At 29.8% G+C, this 19,481-nt stretch overlaps 2 protein-coding genes and 2 pseudogenes across 3 annotated transcripts; all 4 read right to left on the reverse strand.

Moving 5' to 3' along the window:
- Positions 1-1,177: 1,177 nt before the first annotated feature.
- LOC114170551 (21 kDa protein-like) lies at positions 1,178-1,956 on the reverse strand. The gene has a single exon (XM_028056056.2). The coding sequence runs from the start codon at positions 1,927-1,929 to the stop codon at positions 1,342-1,344; it is 588 nt and encodes a 195-aa protein (XP_027911857.1). The 5' UTR covers positions 1,930-1,956; the 3' UTR covers positions 1,178-1,341.
- Positions 1,957-3,891: 1,935 nt separating this feature from the next.
- Positions 3,892-4,885, reverse strand: LOC114169038 (21 kDa protein pseudogene; annotated as a pseudogene).
- Positions 4,886-8,579: 3,694 nt separating this feature from the next.
- On the reverse strand, positions 8,580-9,423 carry LOC114168640 (21 kDa protein pseudogene; annotated as a pseudogene). The gene has a single exon (XR_014986245.1). The product of XR_014986245.1 is annotated as a 21 kDa protein pseudogene (transcript).
- Positions 9,424-13,034: 3,611 nt separating this feature from the next.
- LOC114169937 (endoglucanase 8-like) lies at positions 13,035-16,662 on the reverse strand. The gene is made up of 7 exons (XM_028055340.2): positions 16,548-16,662; positions 15,439-15,682; positions 14,344-14,751; positions 14,172-14,264; positions 13,931-14,086; positions 13,725-13,830; positions 13,035-13,641 (listed from the first exon to the last, which is right to left on the reverse strand). Exons 2-7 carry the CDS (start codon positions 15,640-15,642, stop codon positions 13,148-13,150), a joined length of 1,461 nt encoding a protein of 486 aa, XP_027911141.1. The 5' UTR covers positions 15,643-15,682; positions 16,548-16,662; the 3' UTR covers positions 13,035-13,147.
- Between the last annotated feature and the right edge of the window lie 2,819 nt (positions 16,663-19,481).

Consider the following 19,481-nt stretch of genomic DNA (forward strand, 5'->3'; position numbering starts at 1 on the left):
GTGGGGCTCGAGACGTGCATAAATAACATAAATACTATTACTCTAAAAAAATACATAATATTGCGATTTGTTAAAGGTCAACGCTGAAACCACGTTCAGACATGCATTTTTTATTTTACCTTTCATTTTGATTTTACTCATTTCAAGTTAAGAATCCACAAAATAAACATAAGAAGAGATTCAAAAAATATGCTGACTTTGGAAACTGTGGTTGTGTGAACGATGATTTGAGTAATAAAGTATGTAAATGTTTAACTAAATAATATTGATATCTTCAAAGTTAATCACGTAATTTAATAATTAAGAATCGGGTCTTGCTGACCAGTGCTCATCGGTTAAGAATAATTAATATATATTGGATCATATAAAAGTATATAAATAGATATAATATTAAATAAAATCTGACCTAATAACTATTAATGTAACTTTATTTTCTTTAAAGGACACAAATGCTCACAAAACTTGTACATGTGTATTTAATATTTTATTTAATGTTCACAAATAAAAGTTAAAAACTAATTAAATAATAAAATAACTATATTTTAATGTTGTTAAAAATTAAATATAATTAAATATAAGAAAGTTTAAATTAACAGAAAAATAAAAAAAAATAGTGTTAAACATCTAAAAATAAAATAAAAAACATCAGAAATCATAAATTAATAGAAAAACAAAAAAAATAGTGTTAAACATCTAAAAGTGTTACAACAGTAAGTTATTGTCTAAAAATTTAAAAGGGTACTTTTGTCTTTATAAAATTTATTATGTACATTTATACTATTTTAATTACTGTATTTAATTATTTCAGCTTTCAATGTAAAAATGATGATACCAAAGCACATTTATTATTCCTTAACGGGTGCCCTTAAGACACTCCTTAGCATTATCCTTAAGAATTATATGGTCTACGTGATTTTGACCAAATAGTTACATCAGGAGAAGATAATTGATATACATAATCCAAATATTATTGTGAGATGTGCTTGAAACGTCAGATAAACTTAACAAAATTTAAATTTAGTTAAAAGGATTAAATTCACGTATTTTTGAAAAGGTATTGATTCTAAATTTTACTATAAAGAAGGACCAAAAACATATTTAACCCTTAATTTTATTTATTTATTTTTAAAGGAAGGAGCTACTATAATGTATATATACATCATACATGCATGTAATGTATAACATAAGAAATCACATTCTGAAAGCCACAATTTTACAATAACCTTAGTGGCTCATGAAACACTGAAACAACGCAAGCACAGGTATTCCAAGAAGGAAAATATTGTGGTTGCAGTTGTGATATACATATAGAAGAAAGACGCAATGAAGGAGTATAGTTTACTAGTAAAGCCTGTTGACGAGTGCCAAGGAATTGCTAATCAACCAAGAAACGTTATAAACGGTGGTTTTGATCTTGTTCTGCAGTGAAGCACGAACTTTTATTTCATCAAACTCATCGATGCAAGTAGATTCATCTGTTATGGAAGCACTCACCCAGGTCTTTATGCTGTCCCATTGAAACCTCTCATCCGCAGTGGAGGCACCGTTCAAATGTGCCAACCCTTCCGCAGATTGTTGAAGCAGATCCAACGTATCCTCGATGTTCTCTCTGCAGTCACCCACCACCGAGCTTTCTCCGTGTGACAGCTTCCCCTTCGACAACCTCGTCAACGTGCTTTTCGCACTCTTGGCCGCTTTTAGAGCCACATGAATCGACAGCTTCGTCAGTGTTACGCGGTTTCTTTTGATTTTTGATGCGTACGGTGAGAGAGACTTGTAACAAACTACTGGGTAAGTGGTTGAATTGCATTCATCTTTTATGAACTTTTTGTAGGCTTTCAGTGAGTCGCTGGTGCTTGCTGATGCTGCTGCTATTTGGAGAAAGGTTGAGAGGAACATTAGTGATACCAGTGTTCTAAACACAGCCATTTTTGTCTCTTTCTATTGCATTGGTACGAGTGTCGAATAGGGCTTTTATAAGGAAAAATATGTGATCGTGTTTGAAGCTGTTCATGTGAAAGCTTAAAGGAAAATAAAAGTGTTGAGTATGTATTTGATAAGTCCACTCTGTCCACATGCTGCTTAATTGCACACTCGGTAACAGAGATCAAGCAGAAAAAAGGGTCAGCACATGATTCTATGATTCACTTTTGAAACATGAATAATAAATTAAGTGTTTTCTTTCTGCTCATCGTTTTGTTACCGACATTTTTTTATTTTGTCATAGATAGATACACGAATTTGATATTAATGTATCTTTGATTTAAATTCAGAAAGTCAACCTTTTTATGCAATTTAAAAATTAGCCTCCAAAATTCAGATGCAAGAAAAGTGGCCGTATGAATGTGGTTCCTAAAGGACTCATACTTAATTCAGGTTTTTTAAGTTACCTGAAGCAGCCGTTACCCTTTTGAATTATGAAATTATGAAAAATAAATAAGTATTAAATTTAAAAATACCGTACAATAATGAAAACGAATGATTATCTCTTGCATTGAGACGAACTCCTTCCAAATTAAGTGTTGATGTTTCTCCTTATGTGTGTCGGGTCAAAATCTGACCATGTTGTATCAAAATAAGATATTGCTCTTATTGGTAGATTTTTAATTTTTAAACAAAAATAATATTCGATATAGTACAAGTTATGGGTTAGTAGTAAGGTGTGTTGGGTGCGTGTAAAAATAGATGGGTTGAGTCGAAAATCTCAATCTATTAATCCGTTTTTGTTTGATTTATTTATCATATCAATTTAACATATCAAAATATGATCTTAGTCTATTCTAATTTGTTGGTCTATTTTTTTCTAAATTAAGATAAAAATAATTAAAAATATTAATTTTTTATATTATATTTTTTTAAGTGTAAATATATAATAGAATTCTAATTTAAATCATTAACACTTACCCATTAAATTTTAATTATTAATTATTATAGAGTAACTTGACTTGTAAATGTAATGATTATTTTAATTTATCTAATTATAAACATTAATTAATCTATGTATATATAAAAAAATTCAAAACTAAAAAATAAATTAAAATTTTGAAAAAAAAAATTAAAATTTAAAAATGAATCAGCTCGATTCGTCCTGTTAGTCCATCTTGTACGAAATGAGTTATCATTATTGGTCTGTTTTTGTTTGATGGGCCAAAACTGGAGAGATTAGCCCATTTTATCCTTTAGTAGTTGTTTAGAATTGACACTATACATTCTAAAAATTAATTTTTTAAAATTATATTTTTATTCTATAAATAATAAATATATGGGCCACTAATGAACTGGGTCAAAACAGGAGAGATTGGCCCATTTTGTCTCCCTAGCAGTTGTTTAGAATTGGCACTATATATTCTAAAAATTAATTTTTTAAAATTATATTTTTATTTTCTAAATAATAAATATATGAATAGTGTTTGTTAATATAGAAAAGTCATATATTGATGAGTTTTTGAAAATTAAAATATTCAACCGAAGTTTAATAATATAAAAACTAAATTAAATTGATAAAAATAACTAAACCTTAACTTTCCTTTCGGAAACAAAACACATGAAAAGAAACGTTGATAAAGCCAAACAAAGTCCAGAAATCCAAATCCAAATCTAAATGTTAACCGCAATCAGTCATCTATTTTAATATTTCGATTTTCTTTTTCATTCCACGATATTAATTCACGACCATAAGTTTTCGAACTGATATATAAATATAAACTGTGCACGATAATGACAAATACCGAAAAATTCGTATCGTGGCATTTGCAATATCAATCTTCTCTCACATGCATTTGTTTCCTAAATTAGATCGCAATAATGAGATATATAGAGGTTTTATTTTGTGGATTCTAAGTTGTATTGTCACAATATCTATTAATATTTGCAAGTTTCAATGAACACGTATAATTGAAAATCTCTATATTCTCATACGAACTTCACTCTATAATAATTATACAAATAGTTCACCAAGAAAAAGAAAAAAAAAATAGACAATTACAAGAACCCAATTCCCAGCACCAGAATTAGTCCAGCCAGTGGTTGGCACGTGGCACTTACACTTTGTAACTGACATAAATCTCTCAACTAATTGCTTTGTACATATTTGAATATTGCACCGAAATTCAACACCACAACCTGTTATTTGCTTCTTGTACCTTAAATTTAATCGGTTTCTAAAATGGAATTTGTCGTAAAACATGTAATGGAGGAGTTTGAAGATGATAAGGTAGTTAACCGTGATTGGCGAGTTGGTTAATCAAAGCCAAGGCATTGCTGGTCAATTGGGCAACCTGCACAACCAGTCCTCTGACACGGGTCTTCGTGTTTGAGCCACCACCACCAACGGTGGCGGTGGTGGTGGCGGCGGCGGCGATCTCTTGGAATCCATCTGTGCAAGTGTTCTCATCAGTCAAAGCAGCACTGACCCATGTCTGTACGTCGCTCATGGTCATCTCAAAATTGGAGCTTCTGAGATGACTCATCCCATCAATGGACCTTCTGAGTTCATCCACCGAGTCATTCAGCACCTCCACGCAGTCTTTCATGGCTGCAGCCTCTCTGGGCTTCAGCCCCTGCCTCTTGGCCATCGTCGATATCACCGCCGCGGTGGATTTGGCCGATGCAAGACTCACGTTAAGGGCCGTGCCGGTCAAAACCACACGGTTTGTTTGGATCAACTCTGCATGCCTCACTAAGGAGCTATAGCAGAGTCTTGGATAAGTGGTGGAACTGCAAGATGTTCTGATGAACACTGTGCTAGCTTGTTGATGTGGTCTTTCAGTGCCTGTGTTGGCACAGAGTGTGACCAAACTACAAGAAAAAATCACCAAGAGATTTGTGAGAAGGTGCTTAGAAGAAATGGCTTCCATTGTTTTCGTTTGGTTGGGTGAAGAAAAATGGGAAGGAATGTAAGGTCTATATATAGGACTCGAAATTCTACCTTGCGTAATTTTACTATGACGCTTTTCGATTGGAAGATATTGAAGGAGAGGAATGATTTTGTAAAGAAGTTCGGTTTTTATGAAGAGTGATCCAAGAAGGATGTGATATTTCTGTTCATGCTCCAATAATTCAAAACCAGTGGGGTTACCGCTTCCCTACAAAATTTAAAGTTCAAACAATGACTACCTCGCGCGTGAAGTCACTTTCCTAAACCAGAAAACGTGAGATTTTTTTTATTTACACGATAATAATTTAACTTTAAACCTAATTTAATTTTAGAAAATTAGTTTGTAATGTGAGATTTGGATTTATTGGATTTACGTATATATTTTAGATCCATCTTATCACTATCAAAATATATATCTTTTCAACATAAAATTTAACATTAATGAATAATTCTATAACACTTCACAAGTAAATGAAATAATAGATCTAATAAATATTAATTTGCTAAATACTTTAAATTATAGTTTTGATAGCATATTAAAAAATTAACTTTGAACATATTTATTTAAATGATAAATAAAAAAAATTAGTATAATTATGCAGAGAATTTTCGAGTTAAAGTAAATATATTTTCTACAATGTTTATTTATTCAACTTCAATCATAATTTTTGTTTCAATTTGGAGAGGGACAAAATTGCACAATTTTTACAAAAATTGGGACTAAATTGAGACAAAAAATAAAATACAGGGACCAAATTGAGGATGAGAAAATGACAACTCCAAAATAGTGACACGTGGCACGATGTCTGCTTGACACGTGGCAAAATTTTTAATTTTTTAAAAAAATTTAAAAAAATTCAAAAAAAAAATCAAAAATAAAAATAAAAAAAAAAATTCAAAAAATCCAGAAGCTGACACGTGGCACCCCATTTAACACCGTTACTCCACCACTAACGGAAAGGACTTGATTGGGTCAAATTTTCCAAAATAGGGACCAGATTGAGATAAAAAATAATTGAGGGACCAAATTCAAATTTTGCTACGAAAATGGGGACTAAAAGTATAATTTAACCTATATTTTAGTTAGGTTGAGATTTCTTGTTTTAGTAAGTTAGATGTTTGTACTAGTCACAATAATTTTAATTTAAATACAAATATTTTGACACTAATTTTTATTTTACACGCATTTAATACGATACTTTTTACTTCTATTTTTTTATAAAAATAAAAAAAAAATTAACTTTTGTTAAAATTATTTCTTTTATAAAAGTTGTTGTCAAAAAAAATATTTTTTAGTTTGATATATTTATTACTATTTTTGGATTACTTTAGCATCTAAGTATATATGTTTTCGTAATAGGTAAACATTGTGATTTATAGCATATTCATGTGAACCTACTACTTTAGAACACTAACTAAGAGGTCATACAATAATTGTTTCACGTCCAAAGGATTTTAAAGAAGCTAAGGTAATAGTTTTTTATTTTTTATTGGAGACATTAAGGCTCTTAAACCGTACAATTGTTGCAAATGAGCCTATTACATCTCTAATAGTTAGAGTAAACACAAACACATGGTTGACAATAACTAAGAAAAACACAATCATGTCCCAACTAATTCTTGGCAAAGTCTTTGAATGGTCATCATGTTACATCATGTCTCTTTCCTCTTATGTGGTTGAAGTCCTATTGGAGAATGTTCATTATGTGCCCTTGGAAACCACAAGAAGAATAATACAAAACAAAGGTAAAGAAAGAATAATTAGAAAGGAGAAACTTAACATACTTTAACACCAAATTAGAAAGAAAAATCATTTGTATCTATTTAGAAAATCCTAGAATATTTTAGTCTAAATATATAAAATGTTTACTCGACCATTTTTTAAACTTAGATATTTTTTAATTAAAAATACTTAAAATATAATTATAAAAATTATTTATATTTAATTTTAAAATTGTAATAATAATAATCATGGTAATATGACAACAAATCAAGACCTTATTAGAAATCATGTGTTCCAACAACATATCATAAACCGTTATTAATAGGATTTTTAATCATCGTTAATATACTTGATTTGATATGTCACCACGAAATTTTCACAAATAAAAAATTGTGGCTTCAGTTCGTTTTTGGTCCAATAGATTCAGGATGTGACCTAATTCAATTTAGATTGTATCGACATGTAATCTCATGAGTTGATATTCGCTTTATAAAATAGAAATTATATTTATAAATTAAAAACAATATTACTAGTCAGTATACATAAGCATATTAAATCACTAATTTAAAAATAAAAATAATCTTAATAAAAGGACTTAAATTTAAAAATATCTACTTTACGTTTTTCAGTTAAAATGAATTATTTTGCTTTCTTAAAAATAAGACTAAAATAGGTGGATTGCTGAACATAAGACTAGACTTAAAAATAAAATATGAATGAGATTAATAAAAGTTTGTTAGAGAGAATACATGAACACCGAACACCCAACAAAATAAACAATAATTATTGATGGCAAGGAGAGATTGTGGAAGATATCATTTGGAAAATTAGTGGCTGAAACTAGCCTAGTACAACGTGAATTGACACGCGGCCAACGTTAGGCTGAAACGAATCTAGTACTATGCGAATAGTTTGACACGAGTATCATAGGCTCAAAATGAATCTACGACAATGGACTTGACAGTGCCAAAGCTTGGCTCAGATTAATCTACCACAATTTGAATTGACACGACCAATGCTAGCCTCAAATTAATGCATCAGAAGACCTACTTCATCAATAACTCCTGTCCCATAATCATCTTCAACTTTACTATCTTATATTATGCCTACAAAGTAGTTAGTTATAAGACTTCCTCAACACTCAAAAATGGAACAAGATTAAATATGAATTATATTACATATTCATCATCCTCTGTCAGCCATAATAAATTAAATTAAATTAAATTAGGGTTATGTATTTCCATTATGTTCTTATGTACTACAAAACACATGAATCCTTAATTACAAATTCTGAAATAATTGTAAGAAATTTTTCATTATTGGTTATCAATTTAACTATGTAGGGCGCACCACGTATTTCTCATGAGACATAATTCGAATTTTAAAATAAACGTATGAAAGTCCTCTAATGGTAGAAATTATCAAATATATGTAAACAATTTCTCTCCCCGACTCAACGAAAAAACCTCGTTTAGTGATATATCTTTCAAAATAACTCTACTTTATTATGTTGTTTACAGTTTCACACCACTTCAATAAATCTCTCACCGAACTATATTGGTTTTCTTATTGAACAACAATGAGGAGGAGTTATATATATACTTAATTAGTTTTCAACGAAAATTTATATATTTCATTTGTACGTGTGTTTTACTGGATTTTTTGTTAGTATTTTTCATTATGTGTAGAGATTACCTGTACTAAGAATATAGAATTTACGAAAATGCAATCGCACTGTACGAGTGGGGGATCTTCAAGACACGTGGGGGCTTCTTCGCCCCCAATTTTTTTTTCATATATATGCATAAATTAATATATCAATATTTTTTCTAATTTTAATATAATATATCCGTGATTTCCCATAATGGTTGAATTTTCTACTTTAGTTTAAAATTGAACCAGTAAAATACAGAATCAGGTCCATTCATACTGTGTTCGTACAAATAATATGTTTGAGGCAGTAACTTGAAGATCTTTGAATAGCAACAGAAACTTCACTTTATAACAATTATACAAGTGATCCAAACAACAACAAAAAAAAATAAAAATAAAAAAACAACATAAGAGCCTAACTGAAAGAACTGAAATGGGTGAACTCGACAGGGACATTAACAGTTGAACATCGGGGACATAAACTGCAACACATATTTGGGTTGGTGGTGTGAGTTAGCCATGAGAATTGGCTAGCTGATTTATCAAAGCCAATGCATTGCTGGTCAATTGCGCCACCTGCACAACTTGCCCACTCACGGTGCTCTTGATATTTGTGCCACCGGCGGTGGTGGCAGTCTCTTGGAAGCCATCGGTGCACGTGCTCTCATCGGTCAGAGCAGCACTCACCCACGTCTGCACGTCGCTCATCGTCATCTCAAAGTTCGACGCTCTCAGATGACTCATCTCGTCTATGGACCTTCTGAGTTCATCCACCGAGTCACCCAGCTCCTCCACGCAGTCCTTCATCGCCGCCACCTCTCTCGGCTTCAGCCCCTGTCTCTTCCCCAGCGCCGTCATCATTGCCGATGTCGATTTCGCCGACGCAAGAGTCACGTTCAAGGCCGTGCCGGCCAACACCACGCGATTTGTTTGGATCAAGTCTGCATGCTTCACCAGGGAGCTGTAGCACAGTCTTGGATATGTCGTTGAACTACACGATGTTCTGATGAACACTGTGCTCGCTTCTTGGTACGGTCTTTGACCTGCACTGTGTGCGGTGAAACTAGAAGAGAGAATCACGAAAAGGAACGTGATAAGGTGTTTTGAAGATATGGCCTCCATTGTTTTCGTATCTGGATTATGATTACTTTGGTTGGGTGAGAAAAATGGGAGCGAGAGTAACCTCTATATATAGAATTCAAATGTATATTCATTCTAAGATATTTTTCAGAAAGGAAAAATTTTTAAAACGTGGACCAAACTAGAAATTTGGGATATTATAAAGAATAGGCACCATAAAAGGGACGTGATTTATTTACTCACGCTAGCTGCAATAATTTGGAGCAGTGGGGTCAATTTAAAGTCTTAAAAATGAGTGGCATGTGAGTGGGGTCACTTTAAATATGAACCTAAACTGAGTGAAACATTTCATTTTGAGTTGAAGTTGAGGTTGGATACACTTAGTGCATGGTACGTAGAAGTAAAAACTTGGAATTTTGAAATTCAGCATTAAATCAAGTCCTTAACAACATAGACCAAATTATTTATTTGTGTACCTGTCTCCTTCCCACTGGCGTTTAGTTCAGAAGTAGTAAAACATATATAAGTACTCTCCGAGGATCTAAAAACATTGTCGGACGTCGTACGGTACAGTTGACTCACAAAACAAGTGGCGGCGGCGGCTAAACATTCTGCATCATGGTGGCTGCTTCTTCCTCAGCCATGGATTGGTTCTAACCAAATAGTCTCTATCTTCCTGTTATATATATTAGGTTAAATTCAGTGTTTTCTTTTAAAAATATAAGTTCATCTTCCGATTTCTTTTTAGTCTCAGGTTGATTTCAATTTTTGAAGAAAAAAAATATATAAATCGACCATTTTCTTAAATTTTTTTAAAGTAGATCATGGACAAACTATATTATTTTAATAAAAAAAAAATTATCCGTTTCAAAAATTTTAACTAAAAAAATAAATTGCATTAACTTTCTAAACATCGATATCAAAATTAAATTAAAAGTTTAAATATAAGTTAGATTAATTAATTTACCTGTTAACAAAATGAATTAACATTATTTAATTTAACTAACTATATTTTAATTGGTAATTCATCAGTTTTTTACATATTTAAATTATAAAAATTATAACTGCTACTATGAGAGGCTATGAGTAATGAATGATTGGAAGAGTGCAGAAGATATTTTGGAAGAAAAGAAGAAATAATTTTTGTAGTTTGTGAATTGATGTGGGGTAGATGACCATACTTTCTTTTTCAGAAGACGTTGGAACGTCACATTTTTAATAATACAGTCCATACATCGATGATGCAGACAATTGCAATTGAAATCGAGAAGGTTCCATTATTTTGGTGAAATTAATTACCAGGATCCATCCTCATTACATTTACCGACATGGAGCTCCAAGAACTTAGGTTTTTCTTTCCTCGTATAATGAAATTTAATTAAGAAGAGAAAGTAATGTTTGAAAGGGAAAGGAGATTAGAAGAAACAATTTGAGTTTGGTTCATTCCTCTGAAATTTGAATCCATAAAAGTATATGAAATGAATCTGAAGCAAGTAGTTTAGAGAGGTTGCTGCAATTCAATCATGAAAATGGGAAAGAGAATTTGAATTTTACTCTTCTCTCGGCCCCCTCTGTCTCCCTCCATCTGCCAATTTGCATTTCTCAGACTTCATCAATTTTCTAATTCTCCATTAACAAATACTGCTAACAATTTATTGTAAAAATCATTAGATGTTTTTATTGTAAAAAAATTAATTTGTTTTTCTAAGTTTTTGTATCATAATATTTTTAAATCTACTTCATAACTTATACTGTAATACAAATAATTGTATTTTAACTAATAATATATTTAGTTGTTGATGTTTTCAATATAAAAATATATTTTATTTTGCATATTATCTCAATCCAATTGCATACCTCGCTTTCTGCAAGTTTATGAGCTGATTGGATTGCAATACAATCCAATTATAACACGTCATATAAATCATAATAAAATATTATAAAAAATCAAATAAAGTTTCGATTAAATTAATATTTGTAATATTTAAATCATTATTCTAGTTATACCGGACATTTGCGTCGAGAGAAATTTGCTAGGTAAGTATAGTAAATATTTGTTTAAGTTTGTGTTTTAATTTTGGTAGTTTGATATAGATTTTATTGGTATATGGATTTATAAAGTTTGATGAGTTACGCTACAATTTAAATATTAAGGGGTTACAATATTAAATATTATGAGTGTCAAAAATTTGTAAAAATTATAAAAATATGAGAGATATAAGATATAAGAGATATGTTATCGGAACAATTTGTTATTTGATGTTATTCATATGAGTGAGTTAAAAAAAATCTCCTTATTTATCATCAGATCATTTAAATTAAGTTAAGGGTGTGTTCTTTACCCTTTGTCGCATCTTAGACAATAGTCAATCAACCACATGAATTTTATGTGATTTTTTCTGAAAAGGAAGTCATAAAGTTATTTATCTGAGAATTTTCCCTTTCCAAATATGAATTTAGGCGAGAAGCAAATTTAGATGAGTACGGTATGGACTTAAGCGAATATTTACTGTATGTATACTGAATTTTAAGAGGAAATTTCATACATTTGTTAATTTTTGTTGAGTGTACATTCCAAAGTTAAATGTTGGTTTTTAATAATTTTACGTGTATTTAATAATTTTTTTTTTTAATTTGGATCACACAATTTAATTAAATATATTGAAATACATATTTGAATTTAAAGAGTTTTGATATAAATTCAATGCATTTAAAATCATTAAATTAAAATTTTATTACATGATTAAAGATAATGTAACTCTTCTAATTAACCTATTATTTGTTTTCATTCATGTATTTTGTATTACTTTTATGGAAAAATGTAGGATTTTTATGTTTTCTCTTAAGATAGATATAATTTTTTTTTATTTTGAGATTATTAAATAAAAAAATGGAAGATTGGAGAAGAATAGAGAGTTGTTTACCATGACCTTCTCTCTCAACCACTCAATCATTCATTCGTCCAATGAGTATGCCAAACACCTACTTAGTGAGAATTCTAAAAAAAATCAACTCTCACCCAACAAGAGTATTTGCTTGCTTAATGAGAAGATAGTTTCTGAAGTGGTTAAAATGTCGAGAGTTAATAAAAAAAGTAGTTCTTAGTGTTGGAACGGGACAAAGACTCAAGACACAAGCAAAGGTGCTTCTAGGGTGAAAAGACTTCAAATTCCTTCATTTTAAAAATTAGTTCCATTCAACTTTTGTGTTCTAGATGCATAAGAGTATCTAAAGTCTCATTTGATTGGGGTTCGATATAATGTACTCATATTGTTTGTAGTTTTTCCTATACAATATAATATTTTTCGTTATTCGTGTGTTCTATCTTTACTATTCATCTGCATGATGGAATATTTATGCTATTTGGTGGTATCTAATCATTGAAAAATGTGTTGGAAATCAGAGATAGATAGAACAAATAAGAGGTCTGGTTACGCATAGACTTAATCTTTTGGCCATTCTTATTTAAGGAATTAAGACTAGTATGCTTATGATGTGAATGATCGAGAAAGATGGAGATATCTTGTGTAGATTTTTGCATAAATTCGGCTCATGAAATTCAATCATGGTGAAGTCTTTTCCGAATCACTTTATAACTTTAATATTTAGTAGCTTTATATGTTTTCTCATGAATTGAATCAATAAATGATTTTATTACTATTGGGATTAGTAAGTAATCATAATTAGACAAACAAATGTAAATTCTTTGGAAAAACAATACTTAGACTTCATTTTACTACTTGCAACGATTGGGTACACTTGTCAAACAGTTGTTGCTTATTATAGATAGTTGTTGACGTAATGTTTTGCAAAAACTAAATGATATTTGGTTTATTTAAGTAAGCCAAAACACCAACAAAAGGAGCGTTGAGGTAGGTGGTTGGTTCTGATTGGCCTGGATTGTAACGGGAATCCTGAAAGGAATCATCGTAGGCTGGACCTCCAACAAGGGCTCCTATTAGGACGTTAGGATTGGGTTTTTCTGTTTTGAAGTATGCAACTCCATCTCTACACCCAAAGTGTTGTGGGTGTGCATCCAAAGAGGGCAACACCGAACCACGATGGTGAATTCTCTGAGGATATTTGCTTCCATAACCCACCATGTATGACATTCCTAATGGATTCTTTCCCAATATGTAATCAGCTTGACTTTTTGCGATATTTATCAACCATTTTGAATCCACAACTTCTTTCCCACAACTTAGTGTTTTCTTCACACCTTCCATGAAGCGCGCATAAACAATTAAGAGAAATGACAGAGCCGTTACGTTTTGTAGATTACATGCTCCCTCTCTGAATAGAAGACCACCTATTCAAATATAACAATATTATAACACAACATCATAAACCTTTTTACTCTCTCAACCATTTTTAATGTTATCCCATTCATACCTTTAGTGTAGTAGAATGATTTGGTAGGTGAACCCACCAAACCACACATGAGTGCATCTGCATTAGGAATGAAAAGGTTTGCACTGCTCGAATCATTCATCACCCACTGCCCATATTCCAAAGATTTTTTTAAAAAAAAATCATAATCAACTGAATCAAAAGTTTCATGAATTTACTAGGCCAAAAAAATATGAAAGACAACTAGCCTCGGAAACAAGCACATTTATGCCAGCCGCTTTGCCATCCCATCCAAATTCGAAAGGACTAACGTTTGCCGCTTGCATGTTTGATTTTACAAAATCCCAATAACGAGCTCTTTTCGTGGCTTTATACAACCATGCTGCTCCCCAAACCAATTCATCCTGATTTTTTCATGATAATTGAATTTGTTTTTTTTTTGTTGAAATAATTATGAATACGACATGAGAGTGAAAAACTAACACATACCATGTAGCCGTTAAAATCACAATAGAAGGGGCATACTGCTTCGCCGACGCTATTGTTATAAGAACCACGATATTTGTTTGCAAAATCAAACACCTAAGAAAAAGACATTAGTGTTAACTAATTACAGTAGGTGAGTATGTTAGTAAGTGTAAAATTGAAATAATAATAATACCCTGATAGCTCTCTTGAGAAGAATGTTGGAATAGGAAGCATCGGTTGTCCTAAATGCGATTGAAGATGCTGCAAGTGCAGCCGCAATCTCAGCAGCGAGTTCTGAACCTGGTTTCTCTTTAGTGATATAGTACGAGGTTCGAGGAGTGTCCATGTCTTCTGGTCTCTCCCAACAGTCATGGTCGCCATATGGATTGCCCACTTGTGCCACAACCAAATCAGGAATTTTTGTGGCCTTCATGAAATAATCAGTTCCCCACTTGATTGCATCCAACGCATGCTCCCGCTCCGAACCCATCAAATCTCCAAATTCTACCACACTCCAGGCTAGCACAGTCGTTGTGAATGCCATTGGAAAATGAAATTTCACATTGTCACCAGCATCATAATATCCACCCACCATGTCTATCTGATGCCCATCCAATTTATAGAATAAAACATATGCATTTCTCAATTACCAAAACCATGTTTAACTACCATAATATTCATGAATACTTTCGTTTAGATATAATTCATTATACAAAATAAAAGAATGTAAAGGTGGCAATGTGGGTTGGTTCAACCCATTTAGACCCCACTCCACACTTGGCCCGCAAAATATGAGTTAGGCGTTAAAAATATAGACTGATAAGTTTGGTCCGTCACACATAAGTTTTGGTTCATGAGCTTGTGGACTGACTTTTTTAAAAAAAAAAATTATGATAAAGCTTTCAATATTTGATAAATTGGGAAAATTTAACAAATCCACAAAATTAAGTAAAGACTTTCGGGTATTGAATGATAGATTGATAATTCAATATTTTCATCGTATTCATATTCGTACTTTGACATACACAATGCATTCTTTAAATTTTAGCACATTAAAAAATATAATATATTTCTTTTCCATTCATACGAAAATTTGGAACATTCATGAATCTAAAAGGAAAGTAATCAATATTTTTATTTGAGTTATTTAGTAGCATAAATTTATTTTCAATTTATGTATATTTTTTATAAATAGTCTCTAATATATATTTAGTTATTGATTACTTAAACAACGAATATAAAAATATAAAGTAGATATATTTTTAAAAAGAAAAAGTGAAATGGTTACGTGAATATCCGAGCCATCAAAAAGTGCCGAATCTTTACGCCATTTCATGCGTTGGGAAGGTGGCAACTTGCCAGATCTCTGACCTTCGAAGAATAAAATGCTCTTTCGTAATGCTTCTCCATAGTTTATTGAATCTGCTCTTGTAACTGTCATCATCATCATCGCCACCATTATCATTCTTACTATACATGACACTTTCAACATGACTACGCTCTTTTTCCAATTGCAGCTGCTCTATTCTGCTCTGTAAGTGCACCATTCACCTCTATAACACTATAAATAATTGTATATACAAGCCCAAAAAGAAATATTAAAAAAACAAATAACCCCGCATTAAGTCCTCAATTATTGTTAAACTACGTAACCCCATTCATTCCATTATTACACTTTAAATGTTTTTCCATTATTATTACAGAATTTGAATTCTTTACTAGTTGTTCTCTGTTGTTTCTCTGCAGTGTTTTTAAAATATATAGATGATCATTAATTTAAAAATTTAAAAATATATTAAAATTATCTTTAAAGTATTAAAACAATGTTTTTTAATATTCAGGAAATAAGGGCACACAAAATTCAACAAAGAAAATAGATTCTACATTTTCATCATTCATCATAACTATTCTAAGGATTTATTCACTTAATTAACATTAAAAACATTTATGAGGATTTATTTACTTAATTAACATTAAAAACATTTATGAGGATTTATTCATTTAATTAACATTTAAAATTTTTTTGAGGATTTATTCATTTAATTAACATTAAAAACTTTTTTGAGGATTTATTCACTTAATTAACATTAAAAACTTTTTTGAAAATTTATTGACTTAATTAATATTAAAATTATCCTTCCAATTGGTATTGTTCCTAACTTCCCGTGGAATTTGAACAAAAATTGTAAGAAGGTCAAATTATATTTGTTATATATAAATTTTTTTTAATTAAAAAAAAATCATTTTCTTACATCATTCTCTCTATTCAAAACAAGCACTTATGACAATAGAATTTAAACAATATGATAATAATAGATATAAAAGATGATAATAATATATATAAAAGAGTAACATAAAGTTTATCATTAACAATAATATATTAAAAAAAAAAGTTACCTTTAGTGAGAGTACTTCTCTACTACGCTCGTTGAATGACTTGAAATCTTTAGAATTGAAGCAATGTTTTTAATGCTCAACAGATAACAGCACAAAAAATTCAACCGAGAAAACAGACTCTACATTTTCATCATTTCATCATCACTATTCTAAGTATTTATTCACTTAATTAACATTAAAAGCATTTATGAGGATTTATTTACTTAATTAACATTAAAAACATTTATGAGGATTTATTCAATTAATTAACAATAAAAACATTTATGAGGATTTATTCATTTAATTAACATTAAAAACTTTTTTGAGAATTTATTCATTTAATTAACATTAAAAACTTTTTTGAGGATTTATTCACTTAATTAACATTAAAAACTTTTTTGAAAATTTATTCACTTAATTAATATTAAAATTATCCTTCCAATTGGTATTGTGCCTAACTTCCTGTGGCGGAACTTGAACAAAAATTGTAGGGAGGTCAAATTATATTTGTTATATATAAATTATTTTTTTTAATTAAAAAAAATATTTTTTACATCATTTTCTCTATTCAAAACAAGCACTTATGACAATAGAATTCAAACAATATGATAATAATATATATAAAAGATGATAATATATATACATATATATATATATATATATAAAAGAGTAACATAAAGTTTATCATTAACATTAATATATTTAAAAAAAAACAAAAGTTACCTTTAGTGAGAGTGCTCTTCTACGTTCTTTGAATGACTTGAAATCTTTAGAATTGAAGCCGGTTGCAATATCCCTTTCAATATAGTGCTTGCTAAAAAATCAGTCTCCATCTTATTTTTCAACCTGTTCTTGGTTATTTTCATTGTAGAAAAAGATCTTTCAGTTGTAGCTGTAGAAACAAGAACTTTAGGAACTTTAAAAAGTTATTTTTCGTTTTCTTCAATTTTTGGATTCTCATAAAGTTTCTTAATTTTAGATGATGTAGATGCATTTTTTTCATATTCATCACAAGTCTTCTTAAAACAAGAATCAATTCTTTTACTCTTTACCATCATTTTTCTAATATAAATTTGTCACCTCTCACCTATTTACAAAAAGATAAAATTATGAGTACCCCAAATTAAATCTTAAAAGCAAGACTCAACATCTTAAGAAAACTAATAACTTTTACATGATTAGCTTCTCTTACTTTAGAGTAGACTCAATCTTTCTATTCACTTACACAAATTCAAAGCCTAAAATAGCTCTATCTAAACAAAGAAGAGTTTGATCAACAATTAGAGCATGATTTTATGATCTCTAACAGATAGAGATATGTCTAGAGCGTAGAAAAGCCACATACAAAAGAAAATATATTGCTTCGAAAAAAGAAGGTATAAAATGAACATACTCAAAAGAAGAAATTGTTCGATCCAAAATGTTCCTTTAAGTCTTCAATTTTGTCGTAGTGTAATTTTATTTTGAAAATAATAAGGAATTGATGGTAAAAAATGAGATAGAAATAAGATAAGATAAAGAGATGGAGGCACAAGAGAGAGAGAAACTAAATAAAGAAGTATAAGAAATTATAATAGAGAGGGAAAACGCAGTTTTTAAATTTTAAAAAAGCTTTTCAAACTAAATTAAAATAAATAAAGTAATAATATATAAATATATATTTTTTAAAATATATAGAAAATAAAGTAAAAAAAAAAACAAAAATCGTTTGAGGAACCGTGTCAAACTTATGGTCGCCAACTTCCCAATCAACATTGAATCTTATAATATTACACTAACATTAACGTCACCCAACCTCTTTAGCCTTATACCAACATAAGACTAAAAATTAAAAAGGTATCAAATAAAGACTAAATCGACATGAGTCTAACACCGCATTAGGTTTAGTGATTTTGAAGTGTCGTTACTTTTTATTTCTTTTTACACAATGGATTTTTTTTCAAAAAAATATTCCCTTTTATTTTTTTGTTTTTCTCTCAGTTTCTTACATATTTTACTTACTTTTAAATAAGATGAAAAATAAATTTATCTACTTTTTAACATCGAATTCCCTTATTGACTGGGTATGAATATAGGCATGGGTAATACCCAATCTTTTCAATTGGGTATAGAGACAACAATGAATATATACATACCTATCTCCACCCTTATTCACATTCTCGTTTAAATTTCTAAAATACTTATAATTTATTAAGTAATTTAATATATATATATATATATATATATATATATATATATATATATATATATGATAAGAACGAACATTTATTTTCTGAAGATGGATATGAGACAGTGAAATTTATTCACGTCCCGCCTTATTACTATCTCTATTCTTATATTATAAATATTATCTCATACGTTAATAATAAAAATTTATAAACAATATTTAATTTTATAATTATTTTTTACAAAAAATATTTTATAGTTTAATAAATTTTTACTAAAGAAATAGTAGACACGCGTGTGGGTAACACATGTGTTTCAACTAGTATCTTCAACATGATTTCAATATTCGCACCATAAATGCATTAATCTTAATTATTTAGAGATATAAGGTATATGAAACTTAATATAAAAATACCTATCCTTTAGTCCATTTTACCCAAAATTTGTATGAAGAGTAAATGTTTAGAACGACAAACAGATATAAAATTACGTATAGAATCGGATCTTTAAGTTATCAATGTTTAAACCAAATTGTAAATTTATTTCTCAATTACAAGTTTATTTTACATGTTTAAACTAGATATAAACTTTCTAACTAAATTAGTCTTTTGAGTTTGTTTTTTTTTACCACTTTGTCATCAAAATATATGTATTTTGATGACCACTAATTTTAAAATTTATTAAAAAAATTAAAATACTAATTTCATCGGTGACTATACCAAAACAACAAAAAAGTAAAAAAAAATTTGGAATGATTTGTCTAAAAGAAAAAAAGAGAGCGAAATTGTG

The sequence above is a fragment of the Vigna unguiculata genome, chromosome 11, assembly GCF_037176805.1.
Source record: "Vigna unguiculata cultivar grain cowpea cultivar isolate G323 ecotype 2 chromosome 11, ASM3717680v1, whole genome shotgun sequence".
In the NCBI taxonomy this organism is placed as follows: domain Eukaryota; kingdom Viridiplantae; phylum Streptophyta; class Magnoliopsida; order Fabales; family Fabaceae; genus Vigna; species Vigna unguiculata.